Source organism: Gymnoscopelus braueri, assembly GCF_963280865.1.
Source record: "Gymnoscopelus braueri genome assembly, chromosome: 10".
Classification (NCBI taxonomy): domain Eukaryota; kingdom Metazoa; phylum Chordata; class Actinopteri; order Myctophiformes; family Myctophidae; genus Gymnoscopelus; species Gymnoscopelus braueri.
In genome coordinates, this window is record NC_137611.1 from 35,191,294 (window position 1) to 35,214,015 (window position 22,722).

At 41.2% G+C, this 22,722-nt stretch overlaps 2 protein-coding genes across 4 annotated transcripts; both read left to right on the forward strand.

The window, feature by feature from the left end:
* Positions 1-287: 287 nt before the first annotated feature.
* cacybp (calcyclin binding protein) lies at positions 288-5,012 on the forward strand. The gene is made up of 6 exons (XM_080440665.1): positions 288-418; positions 1,388-1,598; positions 1,737-1,833; positions 2,189-2,288; positions 3,767-3,861; positions 4,019-5,012. Exons 1-6 carry the CDS (start codon positions 401-403, stop codon positions 4,197-4,199), a joined length of 702 nt encoding a protein of 233 aa, XP_080296791.1. The 5' UTR covers positions 288-400; the 3' UTR covers positions 4,200-5,012.
* A 6,244-nt stretch (positions 5,013-11,256) lies between these two features.
* On the forward strand, positions 11,257-22,669 carry plk3 (polo-like kinase 3). 3 transcript variants are annotated; one of them, XM_080439280.1, is made up of 15 exons: positions 11,257-11,611; positions 12,844-12,951; positions 13,063-13,179; positions 13,378-13,507; positions 13,981-14,068; positions 14,894-14,989; positions 15,295-15,493; positions 15,775-15,901; positions 16,258-16,373; positions 18,105-18,225; positions 18,477-18,563; positions 19,112-19,274; positions 19,561-19,696; positions 19,923-20,033; positions 20,678-22,669. In XM_080439280.1, exons 1-15 carry the CDS (start codon positions 11,369-11,371, stop codon positions 20,873-20,875), a joined length of 2,040 nt encoding a protein of 679 aa, XP_080295406.1. In that variant the 5' UTR covers positions 11,257-11,368; the 3' UTR covers positions 20,876-22,669. The 3 variants fall into 3 exon arrangements, with proteins under 3 accessions (XP_080295406.1, XP_080295407.1, XP_080295408.1); XM_080439281.1 differs by having other exon boundaries at positions 18,480-18,563; XM_080439282.1 differs by having other exon boundaries at positions 16,261-16,373.
* The last annotated feature ends 53 nt before the right edge of the window (positions 22,670-22,722 follow it).

The window sequence follows — 22,722 nt, forward strand, 5'->3', positions numbered from 1 at the left end:
CCCCATCTGAAAATATTTTATGCCAGGCAGGGACACCATACAAGATTTGTGTTGTTAAAATGTTTCAAAAATATTCCACATTTTTCAAAATGTCTTAAGATTTTCTTTTATGTGGTGAAAATAGCAGATCTACAAGCTCACAACGCGTCGCACCGAGCTTGTAGATTGGCTATTTTCAAATAGCCAATGTATGCATTATGTTTAAAGTGCTCACATGCTTCTTTTGGGCTTGTTTTCATACACCTGGTTGCTTGTTTCTCTCGCAAAATCTGGCAACACTGTACGCGGTACGACCTGTAGAAGTGCTCGACCCGACCAACACTGCAGTGCAGTAACAGTTAAACGTATTGTACGCACTTCAGTCCTTTAGCAAGCAACAACCCTAACAATATATTACAAAATGGACCTAACCGAACAGGTAAATAGTCAATACACTGTTTTTGGTTGTTGTTGTTTTACGTACCAGACAGTTATTGAAACTGAAAGACAAAAATGACGTTAGCTTTCTTGTTAGCTCGTCGTGGCTGCATTTCATTCACATGGAACCTCATGAATGGCAATGAGCTGAAGCTAATGTCCGTTAGCAGGGTTAGCGTAGTAGTATGGTACCCATTGACACATTATGTAAACCACGAGTGTGGTTAATATACTGCAGAATCCGTGCTGATATGTGCTCTCAAAATCCTGTGATGTGACTGATGCTAAAGAAGCTAGCTCTCCTAGCCATACTACTAGCTAAGGTTATGGGAGCCCTTTAGAGCAGTGGTTCTCAACCTGTGGGTCGGGACCCCCAGGGGGTCCCCACATGATTTTGGGGAGGGTCCCCAGATGACAGTGAAGTGACAATTTAACGGCTTTTAAGACCCTTTTAATACCTTAAAAAATAAGAAGGAAAAAAGACCATTACTTCATCAAAAGTAATCAACAACAAACTATCTTATAAAAACTGGTCAAGCATTGGCCAAATTGTCAAATAATATAAGAAAGAGGCAAACATTGTGAAAATAGCCGATCTACAAGTTCACAACTGTAGATCGGCTATTCTCACAGTATTTATCAGAGTCAAACGAAATGTAATGACTCAACTCCTACAATTCCAAGTGCATGTCAGGGAGTCCCCAGTTCAAATATGATTATTTTTGGGGGTCACGGCCTGAAAAGGTTGAGAACCACTGCTTTAGAGCCTGTGCACAGTAACATCACCGTTACGGTAAGAATAGGTAGATTCACCACCTTTGTCATCTGTTTTTTATACTAATAATGTTGCCTTTCTTTCTAATGTTCTTAAATCCTGTCACTTATTCTCTCTCTCTCAGAATAGTATTTGTTGTTGTTGGGCTATTAATCAGCTTTTTATCCCCACCACCACGCCTGGTCTCATACATAGATCAACCAGCTGGAGGCAGACCTGCAGGAGCTGGGGTCCCTCCTAGAGAAGGCAGAGAGGACCAGAGTGCAGGAGCTGCTGAAACAGGAGCAGAAGAAGGTTGAGAAGGAGATCGCAGCCAAACGGCAACAGAAGGAGCAACAGGCCAGAAGAGAGGCCGACCCGACTGCATCCACAAAAGCAGCATACGCAGTCAAGATCACCAACTATGGTATGGATCTATTTTTCTGGTTAGGCACCGGCTAGTTAGTTGCGTAGCTGTGCTTTAGTCTCGTGCATGACTAAAGTAAGTCCATGCATGAGAGAGATTTCAAATTAAATCATTTACACTTGTGCATTTTCATTGCAGGCTGGGACCAGTCAGACAAATATGTAAAGATTTACATTACGTTGAAGGACGTGCACAAGATTCCCTCCGAAAATGTGGAGGTTAGCTTTACAGAGAGGTAAGGTGATGTGCTAATACAGTATGTAAATTTCTAACACCTTTGACCTTTTGACCATAAATTAATCTTCTCTTCCAGCAGCCTATTGATCATTCCCACCAAGTTTCATGGAATTCCCCTTTCCGTTCTTGAGTTATTTTGTCTCAGTATGTTTCTATTTTCTAGGTGATTGATTCAGCTCTTAATAGCATTACTAACATTATAGACTACATATAAATATTTGTTCGCCTCCTTAGACATCAACATCATCATCAGGGTATTACAATAACAATTCGTTTTTCTTTCCTTTCTGTTGTCTGTTTCCTGCATTGTGCCTGACAGTACAGTTGTTATCTGTTCTTACTCTTCCCACCAGGTCGTTCTCTTTGCTGGTGAAAGATCTAGAGGGGAAGAACCACCAGATGACAATGACAAATCTGCTGTGCCCCATCGATCCAAAGGACAGCTGTAAAAAGGTGAATGGAGCCCCAATCCCCAAACACTATCAGTCAATTTAAAGGAACAAAAACATGTCCGTGGTTTTCACCCATAACCTCACGTTAAATCCAGTGGAATGCAGTATCCTATTATTTGTACAAGCCTGCCTTAAAAGCATTTAAATTAAGGACGGACATGTTCTGAAGTTGAAAAGCAAACTGCACTTACAGGACCGTGGTATATGTATTTTTTAAAGGTATTTTTGGGGCTTTTCTGCCTTTATTGATAGTGTAGTAGACTGACAGGAAATGGGGTCATCAGGATCGGGATTCGAACCCTGCATTAGCAGCTTAGGTGCCTGGACCGCTACCCCAGCCGTCCGGGCCAGGACCGTGCTCTCGTTTGATAAATGATGTGCATGTTTCTAGATCTATAATGCATCTGACATGAGGCACAAACGGCTTTGTAAATCTGGTCTTTTGTGTGCGTCCAGAGGAAGACACAGTTTACACTTTCTTTTTCTTTACCTACAATTTAGGCATTTAGCAGACCTCGGTCCTAATTGTCCTCTCTGGGTTGAATCATTTATCTTGATGCGAATAAACCAAGCTATCAGTGGCATGGCTTGTGGTGTTTTCCTAGTGAGTCAACACTAGCAGCACGTGATGCTTTTACTGTCCATTCCAATATACACAATCTGCCAGACATACAGAATGTGTCTGTAAACGAATTCAGGGATGTCACGATCATGACATTTTTACGGGACGATAAATTCATTGTCATACAAATAATTGCGATTAACGATGTAATTATGTTTTGGACGTTGAACATTGGAACATACACGTAGATAAAAAATTACATTTCTCTTTGCCTTTTAGGCTTCTTAAGCAAAAATCCCACAGGGCAGTTATGACAAATAACTCGAATATACAAAGAAATGGCTGACATTTCATAACTTTATACTTTAAAAAAAAATTAAAACAAAAATAGTGGAACTGGCAGATCCACACAATGCATCGCAATATGACTTATTGTGAGCTTGTAGATCTGCTATTTCTGCTACTTTTTGAAAATGTATGAACATTTCAACATGAAAACGATAATTGGGATTATGCAAGTAATTGGGATTATCTCAAATGATTGGGCGATTATGTAATAATTGTGACAGGCCTATTAAAATTTAATGTACAGTATTTGAGGACGTCAAAAATGAAAGGGAACATTTTGAATTCAACACATTGAAATTAAAAATGTTAACATTAAAATGTATCGGTAAACATCAGACATGAATACAGATAACAATTAATAAATCACAAACATTTGCTATTTCATTTGACTCATGCACTTTAGACCAGTGGCGTGGGAAAGGGGGGACTGTAGGGGCTGCAGCCCCCCTGGTGGTGGGAAGCACCAGCCCAGCCCCCCTTGGAATAAATGACTTCCAGCGCCACTGCTTTAGACTCTACAACTTCAAAATATGTTTATTTTATTGTGTAATCATCATTCTATTCTATAGATAAAGACAGACATGGTCTTGGTTATGGGCAAGAAGCAAGCGGTCAAGAAGTGGGACTGTCTAACACAGGTGGAAAGGCAGTCTAAAGAGAAAGAGTAAGTTTCACAGATTTTTGAATTTGATGTCAACATGCATGCACACAAATTACATTGAGATGCCTTACCACTTCTGTATGCTAGGGGGACTGAGTGGTAGATAATGGACAGAAATGAACCACTAAGACAACCCTAACCTCTCTCTCTCCTCCATCAGTAAACCTGCTGTGGATGAGAACGCAGACCCCAGCGAGGGCCTCATGACTATGTTGAAGAAGATTTACTCGGAGGGAGATGACGAGATGAAGAGGACCATTAACAAGGCCTGGTCAGAGTCTCAGGAAAAGAAACTTAAAGGAGGAGAGGATGGATCCATGGGATCCATGATGGATTTCTGAGCTGCACGATTCCACCTGTCCCTTCTAAACGCAAGTGAAGTCAAATGATGACGGAGTTGCAATAGGTTGCAACAGCAGGGTTAAACGGGACCCCCAAGTCTACATTTGAAATGACTAAGACACAATATTCAGAGCTCTGTTGTTTGTTTGTTTGTTTATTTTGTTTCCCTATGGCCCAAGTTCCAACTGAGAGAAGTTTGTTGGTAGAAAGATGTCGGGTGGAAACCTTGTATGTCCAAAACTACTCATCTTTCAAGAAATGGAAAAGAGTATTCCATGTGTTCCAATGGATCCAATGTAGTTAGGATTTACTCACAAGCTCTTTTTAATACTTTTCATTGACTAAATATCTATAAAACCCACAGAGAGACGTAACCACTTTCACTTTAAAGAATGTTCCAAATTAGCTAAAATAGCCGATCTACCAGCTGACCGCACGTTGCGAAGCGTGCTGAGCTTGTAGATCGGCTATTAGTAAATCAGTAAATCACAGAAATACTGTTTTGAGGGAAGTTGTTTACAAGTGTAAGCCCTGGTTAGCCCCTTTGGCCCTGTTGTGTAAAACAGACTAATGATACAAGAACAGTGGCAGTTTACTAATTAATCAAACTACAGCAACAATCAAAATGCTAAGGCAGCCAGTTAGACATGGGGTTACAGTGCATTAACGTAAATCAATGTAGCTTCTTTTCGAGTCCATAACAAATGTCTTTCTTCCTACATCGAGCAATATCAATGAAGCAATGCTAACAGACATTCCACCTTGCAAAATGTAACATTCATACTCTGACAGTAAAATATGAGACTGCAATTTTCTTGTTCAGCCAGACATCTTGAGTCTGCATGTACTTCTCGTTTCTGACTTACTAATCATACAGTAGATTGCATTAATTACATATGTATTCAGGGGGGAAAGTGAAATGGAAGGAATGTTTAATCTGTCACATTTACCTTTTTAAATAGCAGTCCAGTCTTCGATTTAATTGTAAGTAAGTGGCTTATTGTTGATATCGGCCGAGAGGGATAGTGTTGGTTCCCTTTTCAATGCACTAGACCCCCACACTACTCACAAGCTGAGTTAGCGGTGCCTGGGATCGAAGCCAAGACCTTGCGGTCTAAAGACAAGTGCTCTACTGACAATGTGGGGTCCAGGGACACCCAATAGTCCTGATTCTAGGGGATCCCCAGCTAAATTATTGATCTTCACCATTATAACATGTACAAATGAATACAACTGTAGAATATTCAAGAATTTGCTATTTTGATCAGTGTGTCACTGTTATCTACACCTACAGTACATGGAAAATAAAGGAAGTCTGGACCAAATGACAGACCATATCGACCAAATCATGTCTGTCTACCAATAGAATTATTAGATGTTAGATAGCCGAATAGCTGAAGCTAATAACATTAGCGTGTTCCCTTTAGGTGACACCAGCATGGACATTTCCTGTGAAGTTAACTTCATGCTGGAACACAAGCATCTACTGTACAGTAGGCTAAATGAAACATTACAGCTACAATCTGTAACTTCCAATCGTCCTACCTGAGATTTGAAACCATGTTCCCGTGGAAGCTCAGAAATGATTAACAATGAGCTAAAAGAGCACACCTACTTACTTAGAAATTGAATTGTAACCTTCAGGCAATACTGCTTATAAACCAGTTGTCATACCCTACCACAGAATCTACATTTCTCAATGGAAAAGCAGGTAGACTTTCACCACAGTTGTGTTAGTTGTATTGCATTAACATACTCTACCATACAGATTGGTTAAAATAATATTTTACTCACTTAAATAGTTACATAGTGGAGATTTAATGTTATTACCTTAAGTTTACCGCTGGTTACCCATCCATTAGTCGCTTGTTGCTTTGCAGAAATGGAAATTCAAAAACATATTTTAAAATATATTTTCGTGAATGGAAACGATGAACAGATGAGAGCTTCCGTGCCCGTCTTTCAGGAGGGATAATTACTGTGTAGCATTCAGAAACTGTGAAATAGTTGTCTGGCTTGAGAGGATACCCCTCCATGGAAAAGCTACATCAAGTTCAGGCATGGGTTTAACCACGTTCAACCTGGTGTCCCTATTTTGAGCACGTCATTAGATAGGCTAAAATATAGAATGTAGCAGAATGTAGGTTGGCTATTTTTCGCTTTTTGTTGCACAACAAAAGTGGCTAATGTGGTTTAATACATTTTGTTAGGTAAGTCCATGTTGATTATGGTTAAGTATAGGCATGGGTATTGGCTCAGCAAGTCTCCTCAGCTCAATCTCCTGCTCCACAAGCTTTCTCATGTCTTCAGCCCCACTCATTTCACGTTCCTATTTTTTTCTTCTTTTATTTTTATTTTTTCTTCAAATTTTTGAGTAGATTACTTTTAGAGTACAACTACTTTTTACATTTCATGTTCCTGCCAGTGTCTGATCTGCTCCCTCACCCCAGATAAGTTATATAAAAATTGGAGTGATAATTTCCTTAAAGAAGGTGTCATTGTCGGTCACCATCACAGTGACACATCCTGGTGAAGCACCTTCTTGTCTTTCATGTCTTCCTCCCTCTCCTGGATTCTACGCTGGATGTTCTGCTGACTCACATTAAGCTCTTTCTGTCTCTCGGTCCTTTCTGCTGCAGCTGAGATCATATCATGATCTTTGTGTTGTTCCATGGAGCACAAATAACAGATACACTGCTGATCTGTGCGGAGGAAACAACAGAGGCTATCCATGGTATAACTTTGGAACTCAAAACTCAAAGCAAACATCACAAACTTGTTTGGGACATGGCATTTGTGATTTCCATACTGTACTTAACTGATTGGAATCCAAGGGCTTCTTCAAATATCAAACAAACAACAGCATGCTGTGGAAAATGGTCAGCAGTAAATGTAAAGTATACCAGGAGTAGGTCAATAGGCTAACCGTAAAACAAAATAAACGCTCGCACACTGTTGGGCACCAAATGCAAATTATTGCACCTGAATGCTGCTGTGACATTTTGAGCGTACGCTCTACACCAGTCAGATGAAGAGTGCAATAGTGTTTACTAATGCTTTCCAGAGGCTGAATATCCACTGCTATTCCAATTTCCAATATGTTAAAACTTCATAAATGATATCGCTGTTGTTGGACAGAAACCTCCTATCTCCATATTCTAACTTTGAGTTTTCTTTGTAAATTTACGCCCTACTTGATCATACTACAGACAATATATTTGTATAAGTCTGTCTCAAAGTATTTTTTTGCTCCCTGCCTTCATTATCATTCCATAAATAATCTTAAGGGTTACTGGATCAAATGACAGCTTATGTCTCTTAAGGCATCATTAATTACATCTGTGCAGGCTCATGTTTAAGATGTGATGTTGTATTTCATTCATGTACTATTTGTCCGAATTGAAGAGGTGTTGTGCTGTTCAAAAAAGCCATTCTGTCTGAAATGTTCCAAATCTGTCATAATAGTTGCATTTTTTTTTATATTTTACACAAGTTGCACTTATCCTGCTATCATTTTTATTTATTTTAGTGAAGCTTTTCTCAAATGTGTTTTCCTTCCAACATGCAATTAATGAACATGTAAAAGTTGTATAATTGGGGTGGTATTTACGTTGACCATGTTATCTGTTTGCCCACCACTCACAAGGTTGTATTTGCCATGGTAATAATACATGTCTCTCTTGTATTTGCCTCTGGTCTCATTTTGGTGTCTCCCCTACTGTTCATCCCAGTCAGGATGTTCCAGGCGCTGATTCTAGGGCTGTCATGATCATGACATTTTACTTGATTAATTGTCACACAAATAAATATGTTTTTTGACATTGGAACGTAAATAAAAGTTACATTTCTGTTAGCTTTTTAAGCTTTGTAAACAAAAATTGCACGGGGCAGATATGACCCATAACTTCAACATACAAAGAAATAATCAAAGTGGGCCAGAACGGGTCATGCATTAAATAATTTCATACCAATTTTCAAAAATAGTGGAAATGGACGATCTGCTAACCAAAATATGAACACAATCAACTTCTCATTTTATGTTATCAATTCAGCTACGTATATACTGTATACTGTAATGACTGGTAGGATGAAGTCATCACAATGAACACAAAACGACAAGCCAACAGAACATACACAACAGGGATGTGTGTTTGTGTGTGTATATATATATATATATTTTTTAATTGACTTAATCGATTAGTCTGATAACCCTCTTATCCCATCAAAGTCTTGCCATACTGGGGCAGAAGCCTCCCTGTCTTCCACAGGGCCCACAGGCTCTGATGCCCCAGCCCAGGGTGAGGGTCATCTGGTGTTGATATTGCTTGTACTCTAACCGATACGTCATGTTGGTCCATAGAAAAACTACGTTTCAGAAACTGGTTGTGAGCCTCACAACCAGTTTCTGAAATCTAGTGTCGATGACGCACTCTGTTGTGAGGGTGACGTAAACTGCAATACAAAATGTCCTTTTAATCACTCTGTTCACCATAACCAGGGAGGGACAACATACAAAAAGTCTTATTTTGTCCACCAGGTGGCAACCTTGTTTTGTATTTGTCTTCAGCCGCAGAGATGTCATATCGCCAATTAGTCTGTCTGTTGCCTAAATGGTCTTTGATCCTGCTGAGTTGGAATGCTGTGATAATGGGGGTCATAGCCTAATCAGGACTTGCATAGGAGGCAGAAAGCAGTGGTGTAAAGTAACTAAGTAGGCTACATTACTCAAATACTGTACATAAGTACAATGTTGAGGTATTTTTACTTAACTGGAGTACTTCCAATTCTACTCCACCACATCTCAGAGGCAAATATTGTGCTTTTACTCCGCTACAATTATTTCAAAACTTTAGTTACTAGTTACTTTGCAGATATACATTATTATATTATAAAACATACATTAACCACTTTAGCCCAATTTTATACATAGACTATTTGCTTGTAGATCTGCTATTTTCAAACATTTTAGCACTTTTACTTTTGGTACTTAAATAAGACCCCATAACAGACGACGTCACACTGATAAGAACCAGTATGCGTGCAACCAGTATGCGTGCAATGAAACCCATTCTATCAGGTCTCACTAGGACGCGCCTCACTAGCCAACACACAAGAGGGGGTTGGGGTGTGCTGAAACCAGCGCACCCCGAAACAACAGGTTGGGAATTGAATGATTGCGTGAAACAACCTGTGCGTCCAGTCTCAATGTTAGTAAACTAATAATTGGTCTATTGTGATGCTAATACTTTTGCACTTTCACTCAAGTAATATTTTGAACACAGGCATTTTACTTGTAACAGAGTATTTTTATATTGTGGTATTGCTACTTTTACTTAAGTAAAATATCTGAGTAGGCCTACCTTTTCCACCACTGGCGGAAAGTAGAATGAATTCAGCCGATCCTTTTACGTGGGAAGGATCCCCAAATGTTTGGCTTATGATGGCAATAGAAATGCTGTCCTCAAAAACGTCTAGGGAGTCCTAGAGGTTAATATACTAGGCTACTTTAGGCCACAGTGACTCTGCAGCAGTACAGGCCTTGCAGCCCTGCAGTGGCAGAATACATTACTACAGTCGTGTCAACCAATTTATTATGCAATGAATGATTACAAATGTATGCTGTTTTAAACCAGCCCGCGGTTTACAAATTAAGTGTTTAAATCTGTACAAATGGAAACCATTCCCCTCCCTCGATCGTTGCAATTGATTTATGGAAATATTGATTTAGACTTGTGCATGACGTGTCACCATAAGGCATCAGCATGACGGAATGAACATTATCAACGTGCTTGCTTTTATTAAGCCGTTTCATTCATATTTTCACTCAAAGCAGCGGGCAGCCATAATAAACACTATCGGATGGATCTATGATTGAGAACATGCCTGGGCAAATCATGTGGAGTTTCTCCCCCCAGCGCCACCAGGGTTGCCATGTCCGCTTATTATACGCGACATCGGGCTTGTTTTTCTGTAAAGTTGCTTGAAAATATTGGTTTGATTGATTTAATACTTTATTAGAAGTTTGCAGAAAAAAACACATGAAAGTACAGTTCAATACAAGTTCAGCTAATAGGAATTAAAAAACCCAAGAAAGCCATTGGCTTGTTTCCATTTGGGTCCTTTGTACTCAATTCATAGTGGTAGTTGCGGGTTGCGTGTAGTTGGACTTGTTTCTTAATGTTGTTTTAACCAGTGGTTCTCAAACATTTTCATATCGAAGACCCCAAAATTAATTGTATTAAGTTTACAGACCCCCATCTGAAAATATTTTGTGCCAGAGACCCTTGTACAGACCCCAGGACAGGGTACAGCAACTTGCAATGGGCCTGGTCTACAAGATACACCACAACTTAAGACACCCATGTACCTGTTGTCTGTTGTTGTTGTTGGCTGTCAAAGTAGGCTAGTGCTACTTCAAAAACGTAAATGAAGTCCACAATCACAACACCAGAGGAAGCTGCACTGATCACGAGATTTGGCACAAACAAGGGGTTGAATGAGTGTAAAACCCTACTCTCCCTCAAAACCGCCCTAAAAGAGTGGCTGCAATTTGAAACTGGCAGTGGCCCCTGTAAAAGTCAAAGCCTAGCCCCGCCCCCCCTGTTTACTGTACATTTTCGTATGTTTACTGTTTTTATGATGTTCTGCATAGTAGTGTATATATCTGTCTATAATTTAATGCCCACACATAACTAAAAGTATGACAACATTGTGCATGCGCACTCTCTGCTCATCTGTTGTGCAGCCTCTGTTGTTGCATTGCGTTTGTCATTGTTGTAGCCATGTGCATGCCCACAGCAATTGTAATAATACTGTATATAGCCTATATTGTAGGCTACTAGATGTGAGGGACCTCTAGTAGGCTTGTAAGTGGTCATGTGGTCTACTTGCTTCTTTTGGGCTTGTTTTCATCGACCCGGTTGCTTATTTCTCTCGCAAAAATATGGCAACGCTGAGCGCCACCCACCCACCCGCGGCCCCGCCCCCCGCCCGTGACGTCTGCGTATATAGCCTTGGGAGCCGCGCCGCAGCCAGACTTCAGACTCGATACACGAGAGCATCTGGGTGCCGTGGACGTGATCACCCACTGCGCCGGGCCACCACCGACACACTGAGGAGGACATCTACCATATAACTGTGAATTATCGCCTGTTTTGTTGCCTATTATATGGATACCGGGGGTTGTTTCACGGCGGCCCAGCGCACGTCCTGCCACACGATGAATGCGGATCTATTCAAGCCCTGTCCGGAGCGTGGAGGAGGAGGTGGTGGTGCTGGAGGAGCACCAGCACCGCCAGCCGTGAAGAGCGGCAGGACTAACAAACCGGAGCAGATCAGAGCGGAGGTCGCCCAGGTGGTGACCGACGCCAAGACGGGCCGATCGTACAGCAAAGGAAAGCTTTTGGGAAAGGTATTCATATTATGATCCCACGTCTTGACATCATGGGTATCAATCATGTGTATCGGCGCTTCGATCGCACGCGTTTGGGTGAGACGGCAGTTGATCAGCGTCGCTTCTGGTAGCATCGAAGTGTACATTAACGGTGACAGCATTCCTTCATGCGACTACTAAAAAAAAACCATCACCGACTCCCAAGATACTCAATTTCTTAAGCTGGAATACAGCCTTCATCGTACGACACTGGCGCATGGCGAAAATGGCAGATCTACAAGCTCACAGGGCCCTGCATATGAGCTTGTACATCTGCTATTTTCGGGTTTAAATAAATCATAAGTAATGAATGACCTCCTGGTTGATTTGAGTCGAGTGCGTCATTCATAGCTGAATGAATCAAGGTGTGTCCGCACACACCTGTGTGTGTGTGTGTGTGTGTGTGTGTGTGTGTGGCTCACCAATTCAACAAACCCCAGGCATCAGTGTCACTATTTAGTGTGGGTGACCAGTATTTGTTCCAAGGACAGCCACTAATTAATGTGAAATCAATTAGCGACGTAAACAGCCACGAGCTTTAATTCCGACACGATTTGACGACTCCCTCGACGGTGATTTTTTTTTTTTGTGTGATCTCCTGTATTTATATTATGAATGGAGTGGGTTGTAATATATCAACGTGTTGCGCGTCATCCAAACGTTGCTTTCAGGCAGCTAGCCAAGTCCCTTTCTCTCTCTCCTGTTCTCCTGCTGCCGCATAGCTGAACGTCTTGTCAATTTCACGGTTAATGAATGCAGTAGCTCAGTCTGCCTCATCCCTCAGGCCGACAAGCTGAATTGTTTGATCACATTCTCGAATAAACGATCAGATATCCTACATGGAAGCTTATTTTGAGTCATTCCTCTATTCTGGTCAAATAACCAATTAATTATGTTGATTAAATCTAGATGGATGAATGCTGTCTTACTGAATGATGAAGCATTTCCAGTAGGTTTTCGGATCAGATGCCTTAGTTGGATGGATCATTTCCTAAAATGTGAAGCCCCTTCGTCTCCCTGCCAGCCTTGCAGAGCAGACTATGACATTGTTGTGGAATCATTTTGGCCATAGCACAGCTATTGATCGAAGGATCAGAGGCTTTTGCCACCGAGACCAATGATCGATTGCTGTTGCAGCTTTACAACCCACAGCCACCATAACTGACCTGTCTTGAATGTTAATGTCTGTTTTGTTTTTTAATCTCTCAAAGGGTGGCTTTGCACGATGCTACGAGATGACAGACCAGGCCAGCAACAAAATGTATGCCGTTAAGGTGATTCCACAGAGCAGGGTGTCGAAGCCGCATCAAAGGGACAAGGTATACAATCTTAAATGATTTGCCCCCCCTCCCAACTTAACAACCCCGGTGCATCCCCTGAATTGCATGGTAGTCGGTTGCTTCAGTTGCACTGTCATTTTGTCCCAACAGATCACGAATGAGATCGAGCTCCACAAAACCCTGTCACACAAGCATGTGGTCAAATTCTCCCATTACTTCGAAGACCAAGACAATATCTACATATTCCTTGAGCTCTGCAGTCGCAAGGTGAGACTACGATGACTCTCCCTCCGTGTGTGTGTGGCTCGCTACTGTATGTATACTCTGCAGTGGTGCAGTCAGAGATAAACTGAGCACATCTCCCTTTTGAATTTATGTCCTCGCCTATCGGCCAAGTTGCTGCATTTATCACGGCTTTGTGCAGCCCCAGGCTAGACTGTACTCATTGTCCTGTCTCCTCTGCAGTCACTGGCACACATTTGGAAGGCACGGCACACATTGACGGAGCCAGAGGTGCGCTACTATCTCAGACAAATCATATCGGGCCTGAAATACCTCCACAACAGAGGAATCCTGCACAGAGACCTCAAACTAGGTATGTTTGTGACCACATGAACCCTAGCATCCCTATTCTGGGGTGAGCGTTCGGCAAAAGATGACGATGTACAAGGCAGCTCACAATGAGTCGCAATTTCTTGACATGTTGTGAGCTTGATGAGCTCAATTTTCGCCGAAGAGATTTGTATTGGTCAGAAAAAAAGGAGTGGACCCAGTATAGAGCCCTGGGGGGACTCCGGTCAACTAAGCATAGGGTTTTAGAGGTTAAGAGTGCACAGTTAACAAGTCTATTGGACACGTGCACCAACCTGTTATGACCAATGACTGCATCTGTCATCGTTAAATTCTCTTTAACAGTTTTCGGCGTGTTAATGTTATCGTTACAATGTTGTGTTATGTCATTCGTGCAAATTCCTCAACAGTGGCATGTGAGGAATCCACTTTGCCTTTTGCTATGTGCAACTGTGGTGTATGGAATGCTGACTGGGCAAACGCCTTTGTTTCTTTCAGGCAACTTCTTTGTCAACGAGAACATGGACCTACGGTTGGGAGACTTTGGCCTTGCTGCCAAGCTGGAGACAGTCGAGCAGAGGAAAAAGTGAGGACCGTTTTAAATAATGGAATGTTATTTTGTATTTGGAACGATGTTTAAATGGACATGTCTACATTCACTTGGTGAATCGTGTGGATACTTTATTATACTGCTAGATTACATTATTCTTTGGGCATTTCCTTATTAGTTGTACCTTTTTTACTTGGTCTTTTAATAAATGTAACTTTTTCTTAAAAAAATTAAAAGATGCACATCAGAACCGATATGTAGTTTACATGTTCAAATAATACATTGTTCATATAATAGGATACGTAACCGTATAAGTATTAAATTAATAGCTTTATGTAACATTTTGGAATGGTTTTAACATTACGTCAGTCACTAATCACTTTCAACATTCATGGTATAATGTAATTCCTAAGTACCTGGCACAACCGGTTCCCAAGAGTTGAATGAAGTGCTGGAGGCGTTGCAGAAGCTTGTATTACTGAAGTTGCATAGATAATGTCTGTGGTTATTACTAGGCTTGGGCTGGTTTTAAAATGTCCAAACGGGGCTAATTTTACTTTTATAAACCGAACCAGTAATACAGAGAGTCCCCCTAACAAATGCAGCATTACTTCCTTCATTCAGTGTTTTGTTCCCTCTTCCCATTATTCAGTGTTTTGGCCTAGAAGGTTTCAGCTCACCTCTTTTGTCATCTTCAAATCTATAATGTTGGCACTATAATAAGCATTTTTTCCACATGGAAAAAATTTTTTTTCTCAATTTGATTACGGTAATTGAAAAAGTAATTGCTAAGAAACTAATCGATGGTTGCAGCACTACATTGAAGGCTTACAGAATATCCTGTACTTTTTTCGCTGACAGAACAATCTGTGGAACCCCCAACTACCTGGCCCCTGAGGTGCTCAACAGACAAGGTCACGGCGCAGAGTCTGACGTCTGGTCCCTCGGCTGTGTGATGTGAGTTAACCTACTTTCATTTACACCATGGCACACAGCCACACTAAATCAAATACAATTACTTGTTGTGCTGTCATGCGTATATATAATATTTTCTTTCCTGTGTCGGAACCATGACCTAAGTTTGGATCTGACCTACATTGATGTTTATTTAAATCGTAAAATATGTTTTATTAAGAATTAATGAGTTTCATTCATTATCAATTCAAGCTTGGGGGCACGACGACGAGATATGACATGTATCCATCCAAAAAACAAACTTAAAAATTGTAGCTGACTAACACATATTGGTTCTTGTTGACCAGGTACACACTGATGTGTGGCAACCCTCCCTTTGAGACCCTGGACCTGAAGGAGACCTATAAATGTATAAAGGAGGTTCGGTACAACCTGCCTTCCACCATCTCCCATTCTGCCCAGAAACTAATCTCTGCAATCCTCCAGAAGAACCCCAGTGACAGACTCAACCTGGACCAAATTCTCAACCATGAGTTCTTCACCAAAGTATGCTGTGTTTATGTGTAATCTTAATTCAGAAGCCTCACTTTAAGCTGCGTAATCTTAACAATTGCATTCACAATGTAATATAATTTACGTGTAATTGTCTCGCATATGATGGCATTTGGCATGTATCTATTCTACCCAGCTGGCTTCCAGTAACAGCATGTGAACACTGGAGCAGGAGTAATTGTGCAAAGTGCTTGCTTGAAATGCAGATCTTTCGCCAACCCTGCCCCATCTTAAACGACTCTTCTCCTCCACTCTATTTTCTCTCTGGCTCTCAGGGTTTCACTCCTGACAAGCTGCCTCCCAGTAGCTGTGTGACAGTTCCAGAGCTGCATCCGCCAAGCCCTGCCAAGAAGTTCTTCACCAAAATGGCCAAGAGCCTCTTTGGCAAGAAGAAATCCAAAGGTAAGCAGCAAGATCACCCCTTGGATGACCTTGTCACACATTTTGAAGTCTCTCCCTCTCTCTCACACACACACACACACACACACACACACACACACACACACACACACACACACACACACACACTCTCCTATGTATAATGGAGAGTTATTATTATTAATGTATGCAGGTTTGCTCACAACCGTAGATGCAACGGTTTACAGATTTGATTTTGTTTTTGAATTTTGTCAGAAATGCCTGTTTTTAGCAGAAGAAATGTAAACTGTTGTCTTAATTGGCACAAGCCACTTGGTATAAGAACTAGATGTTGGTATATTTCCCAACATTTTCATAATTGAGCAACTTGTTTTCTTCAGCAGAGAAGAGCCCATCTGAAGAGAAGGATGAGAAGGACATCTCTAAACTGGTCTCTGGCATCGTCAAATGTTCCATCAGTCGACAGATCAGTTACAAGACAGTGGGATGTAATGAGGTACAGTGTTTTCCTCCCGCTTCTGTAAAAAAAAACTAGCAACAGTCATCAACATCGGACAAAGTATAAAATAGGGTTTAAGTTGTTGTGATAAAACTAGTTGATTTAGTCAATTATAATAAATGAATTTGAATTTCTTTTGCGTTCATTGGTACATAAAAGATGTATGGAAAAAACCTGCTTCGAGATTATTCAAAGAAGTCATGATGTAAGCAAAATAAATGGATGGATTCCAGCACAAGAAAGTCCACATATCGTGATAGCTTATCTTAGTTCAATTGAATTTGCACCCGCCCCCACTGCTGTCAAAAGCTAAGATACGTCTTCTGTGTATGATTTCCATTATGTAAATGAAAGAGATCTACTTCAAAGAGTTTCGTGCAAGCGTCCGTTAACGGCTTTGGATGTGTTTCACTAAGGCGGGGTAGTATTTCCACTGAAGCTGTTGATAAACTCTGTAGAAGCCCATGGTGTATAAAAATAGACCCGATTCTAAGTTATATACTCAACAGCTAGAAGGCAAGCATCCTGCCAGTCATATTTATAGCTGACCAGAAAATATTTTGAATGAACACCGTAGTTACGAGGCTGCATTTCCGCTGAACTACTGTAACGTTTCCGTTCTATAAAGTAGGTTGTTGGCGGTTAAAATTAGGAGGGACACCGAGGTATTCTGTTTGTAGAAGATGGGGAGAAGTGATGCTCTGCATTCAGCATTAGCCACTTAAAACCTGGTATCCCTATTTTGGGCATGTCATTGTAGGCGTAATCAGACTAAGCATAAACCCTAGTTGACAAACAACATGGTAAATTGTTACATAAACGACTGGCCGATGTATAAAAGAGGCCTTAAATGGTTAACAAATATTAGCCACTAGTCAGTCTGCGGACATAAAGGCAGCAAGCACCGGCAGGTAGAGAATGGTTTCCCTATTGAGAGCATGTTATTTAGAAGTGGGACTCTGCGTGCCAGAACGGCAGCTGGCGAATCCTTTAATCACACTGGTCCAAGTATTTATAGAGCTTGTGTGATTCCGATGCAAACTACATTATTTGCCCTTTTGACTGACTAGTCTCTTGTTGGCCAGATAATGAGTGTGTTCTATGTAGCAGAGGAGCATATATTTACTCTGTAACTGCCCAAGTCATTAGCCACAAGTACATTAGTTTGTTTCATTGGGGGCACGTTTGCATAGAAATGACGATGGGGTAACTGCATTTCGAATTTTAAGTTAAAGAATGAATCATGGAAAACCTGTTTGGAACCCTGTTCCAAAACCGGTTTTCCATGATTCATTCTTTAACTTAAAATTCGAAATGCAGCAAGGTAATTGCAGCTTTTTTGACATGTTAAGTGGAGGCTACAATTGATTGTACCCCTAGGCTTGACATGAGGAAACGGGTGTTCTGTAAAGCTAACGGAAAGCGATAGCATACCGTCTCAGTGTGGCAATACAGTGCGAACATTGAACAGTAGTTCAATCTAAAAAAAAATCTGTTTTTAGATTACATCAAACACACCAAGGTGGCACTGGCATCAAGCGTTGTAGTCAGCGAATACATCTCAAGTTCTCACAGGGCCAGGAGTTTTTAAGTATTGTTCTGATGGAAATGTTGTCCTTGGTGGGGAGGGAAAGACGACCCTTGACATATATATTTTAAACACATGGGGTAACTGAGTGTTCATCATAAAAAGTATAAAAACTAAATACTGTGTCTGTCTGTGTCCAGACTCCATCCCCTAACGGTCAGCTGGTCAGCTCTGTGCCTCTGGAACCTACGCCTGCTGAAGAGGAATCCAGGAAGTCAATCTCTCGTTCTTTCAAGGGAACCGTGGCCAGCAGCACTGAACGTAGGTTCCAATGCTCCCTTCACACTGGTCTTTGTCAGCTGTCATTGTATTAGAATTTTGAATATGAACATCTTAGCCAGGATTCATACTTAAATTGGATGTCGGTGTCGTGCACTGAAAATGGCCGATCTACAATCTCACAACGCATTACATTAGGAAGTATATAGAGAATTTTATTGCTATGGAGTGTTTAGATCTAATGGTATTTCCCCCCCCCCCCCCCTTTCTCCTCACTTTTTCTTTTCCTGCAGCAGCGTGCGAGGATGTACTGACCCCTGCAGCTGTTAGTGAATCAGCCATGAAGGTTCTCAACAGCTGTCTGGCTGCCATGCCATCAGGTAGGTTCGCTTCCCAGGCAGCAGCACTCCACTCACTTTAGCGTTGCAGAGCTACAGCACTGGAAAGAATCCTCACTCAAACTGCAGCACTATTATAATGATAAATTACATGGTTGTTTGTTTTTAATTGATTCATTTTAATTATACAATTACATCTCAGGTAGATTACTCCCCAAAGATTTACTATCATATAAATGATGATATAATAGATCATCTATTAGCATGAACACTAGCCAAATTGCGGATACGCTAATGCACATTTTTATGTTAAGTTAGTAGTTTTCCCTCAGCATCAGCTGTTGTTTTCCTCTGATATAGAGAAATGCATTACACAGATCATTTTGGTTTAATCATCCAAAGCTTTTCCTTACCTCAGCCATTATTTCAATCATCTTAGAATATCTGCTGAGGCATATTTGCAGTTATCTCCAACTTAAAATGTTCCTGTACTTAAGCAATTTCTTATTTGTGTGCAGACACTAAAATACCCCCCCCCCCTCCATGTCATTTATTCAAATCTAACCGCATTATTTAACTTTCCTCCCCAGCAACCAGAAACCCTCCCTGTCTGGCTAGACCACAGTCCTTTTTGTGGGTGACTAAATGGGTCGATTACTCCAACAAATACGGTTTCGGGTACCAGCTGTCCGACCACAGTGTTGGCGTGCTTTTCAACGAGGGCACGCACCTTAGTCTCTGTAACCAGCGCAAGTAAGAACCCTTTAACAAACTTAACATTTATCTGTTTTGTCATGTATACACCTACCTGCTGCTCTTGTTGTGAGGGGCTAATAATTATTCTATATCCAAGTCTCACTCTTACCTGAAAGCATGAAGCATTAGACAAAGAGTGTTATAAATAAGCTTAAGGCTGCTTGTATTGATCAGTTTGTTTGAGAGGCCATTCTGTTTTTTCAAGTTGAGTGATGTCTCCCAACAAACAATTTATTTTTCACTAATGGTATACTCTTTCTTTCCTTTCTGCCCTTCCCAACAGGACGATCCACTACTGCTTGACCAACAACAAACATCAAACATTCACTTTCCAGGCCAGCTCTCTGCCCGAGCAGCTCCACAGCCAGAAACAAATTGTAGTGCTCATGGCAAACTATATGGAGCAGAACCTTATGGAGGTATGACATCACAACGGATCAGACATTTTCACTCATTAGCATGCCAGATGTCTGTGTTCAATGATTCCTCTGAGCCTGGGAGTAATGAATTTCCAGAATTTTGAATTGGGACTTTAAAGTTAATGCAGCTAGAGACTAGCTAGAAAATAAGTTTACATTTGGCGTCGTAGGTTGATCCTATTGTATTGGCTCTAATGTTCGATGAATGCGTTTTGTTTTCTGTCAGGGTGGAGACCTGCAATGTGACGAGGAGGCTGCTCAATCTCCGCCTCTGCTGCTCCAGTGGGTGAAGACGGACCATGCTCTGCTCATGCTCTTCAACAACGGCACCCTGCAGGTAGACATCCCTGTCCACATAGGATTGTTATGTGTACTTTGTTGCGTGCAGAAAATGTACAAGCTCACAAGACGTCAGTAGTGTTTCAGTCGTTAGTTATCACGAGGGGTTGTTTTCAGGCTTTACCAAATGTGCTGTGGCATTTAACTTGTAGACACAACTGGTCCTAGTACCGATTGACAATTAGACCCCCATCTTCAACAGTTAATTATACAGTTGTATATATTTTTTAAATGTAGTGCTGGGCAATGTCTCGTATCATGATAGATTTAATATTGATATGACATCATCTGGGATTTTGGATGTTTCTTGGTGTTGTCTTTTCCTGGTTTTAAAAGCTGTGATACAGCAAAGTGATGTAATCTTCTAAACTTACCTGATTGTTCTATTGTTTACCTTAACTACTTTTATATATGCATTACTGATTGATTATTATCAAAATATCATTGTGTAAGTATTTTGTGAGCACAAACTGTCATCCCCACAATATCTTCACTATCGATATATTTGTTAAAATTGTGAATTTAATTTTTATCGCCGAGCCCCACTGAGATGCACTATTCAAAAAGTTAATAATCACAGTAGATCCTTGCATTTGATGAACGCTGTTGTTTATTCACCATTTCCATCCTCCTTGTTCTCAGGTGAACTTCTACACAGACCACACCAAGGTCATCCTGTGCAAGGCGTCCGACGGCTCCTACCTGCTCACCTACATCAGCCGCGAGCGCGTCTCCTACACATACCTCCTCAGCATGCTGACCGAGATGGGCTGCTCCACAGACCTGCTGCACCGTCTCCGATACGTGGTCCAGCTGCTGCAGCACCACGCCGATGCCTGAGAGGGTGGAAGGGCGCCGTGCCTCACCGGCAGGCCCACCCGCCCATAACCTTGGAGACAACCAAGACTGGTTAACAACCCTGAAGGCAGGCTTGACTGGTCGATGGCTTTCTCCTTGGCAGGTGCCTCAAGGGACATGACACCTTTTTATTGGGTCCTCTGTGAACTGATGCCTTTGAGGCAGCTGCTTATCGGGTTGATGGCTAGAAGCTAGAAGATCTGTCCTGTTTGACATAAACCAGTCAAGGTAGTTGCTGCGTCAAGGGTTTGTGCCTATCCAGCTAATGCCTCTAAAGTCATCTACCTGGGTGGCATTGATGCCTGCCCTAAACTACAGGACATGCAACAGGCTTCTTTGCCCAAAATCTGATGGATGCCTAATGGACCACCCAAACTACTGACTGACTTTCCTCACTCACTCAGACCACTGCTTCTTGGCTGGATCTCTTAACGCCACCAACCAACCAGCCTGCTGCTTTATGCTCGCCCTGGGAGCCCACAACACCAGGCATGGCTTCCCAAAGGCACCTGGACCGTGAAATCATCTTTGTTCCTTTGCCAGCGAATGGGATTAAGTTGATCCTAAAGCCGCAATGCTTTTAAGCTGTGTTGTTCAAAAGTGTCTGGACTGTAAGATCAGTTAGACCATTGACTTGCATTGGAACGATGATGATCTCGTAAAAAGAACTTTTGGTAAAATCAGTTTCTGATCAAAGAGAGACCCTCCTACCCGAGGCTGTTTTCGGGCCTCTTTGGAATATGGTGCACACGTTCAAAACAGTTTTGTTTCTTTTATGTATGAGCCAATTATTGTTTACTAGATCTACAGGATCACACTACGGTCTTGACCTCACACGCACACAAAAAGAAACCTGGCCTTAATTTTGATTCTGATGTTGAGAAGCAGCTTTTGAAAGTCATGCTCTAACATCAAGTGTATTTTCTTTTCTTTTAAAACGAGAAACAAACTTCACTGATGGGTACACGGCATAGCGCAGGGGCTTTGGGGCACCACAAATCTTGCACTATTATTATTTTTGTATTTTCCTTTGTACAGCTGTACTTATTTTTACATCCACCTGTTGCTCTTTTATTTGTTTTTAACTATAGATACCAAAAGGCTTTGATTCTTAGTTTTATGTGTGTGCCGCACTTGAAAAGGACTGCGCTCGGTAAACTAGAAAACGGTTGGTTGGAGTTCAAGGAGGGAGGAGAGGAGGAAAAAGTGCCTTTCTGAGGGATGTCTATGGTGCAATAACAGCCCTTTTCTGAATGTTGAACCAGATACTAACGGGATCATAGATGGGCTCTGCAAGTGGGATCTACTTTTTACCTAGAGTCGTGTTTAAAATGTGTCTAATAGCACTACAGTCTCACTACCTGGTATAAGCTTTGAATAAAACTGGTATACTAAATATCTAGCTGATTAATATCTAGTATGGATAAAAAACAAATTGTACTCCGTTGTACTGTATTCCTCATTGGTTTACATTGCTTTCTCTGCACAGAGTTGTATCCTTAAAAACTGTGACCCTGAATGCAAGTATTATACAAACGTACAGGTATTGTTTTCAAAAATCCAACATTGTGAAAGCCATCTGCCAGTTCAGAAGAATCTTTATTTTTTTGGCACATAATGTCCTTGTTTATTTATTTTTATTTATACGTGGTTATTTTTTATTTATTAATGTGTAAATGTTAGTGTCTTGACACAAGGATAATGTTCAATTCTGCTCACCTTTTTTATGTACTGTATTTGGGAAAAGTTAAGAATAAAGTTATTTAAAAGAAACAATGTTATCAAGACTTCTTTCTCTGAAATACGTTGCACACTTACATGACTTTTTG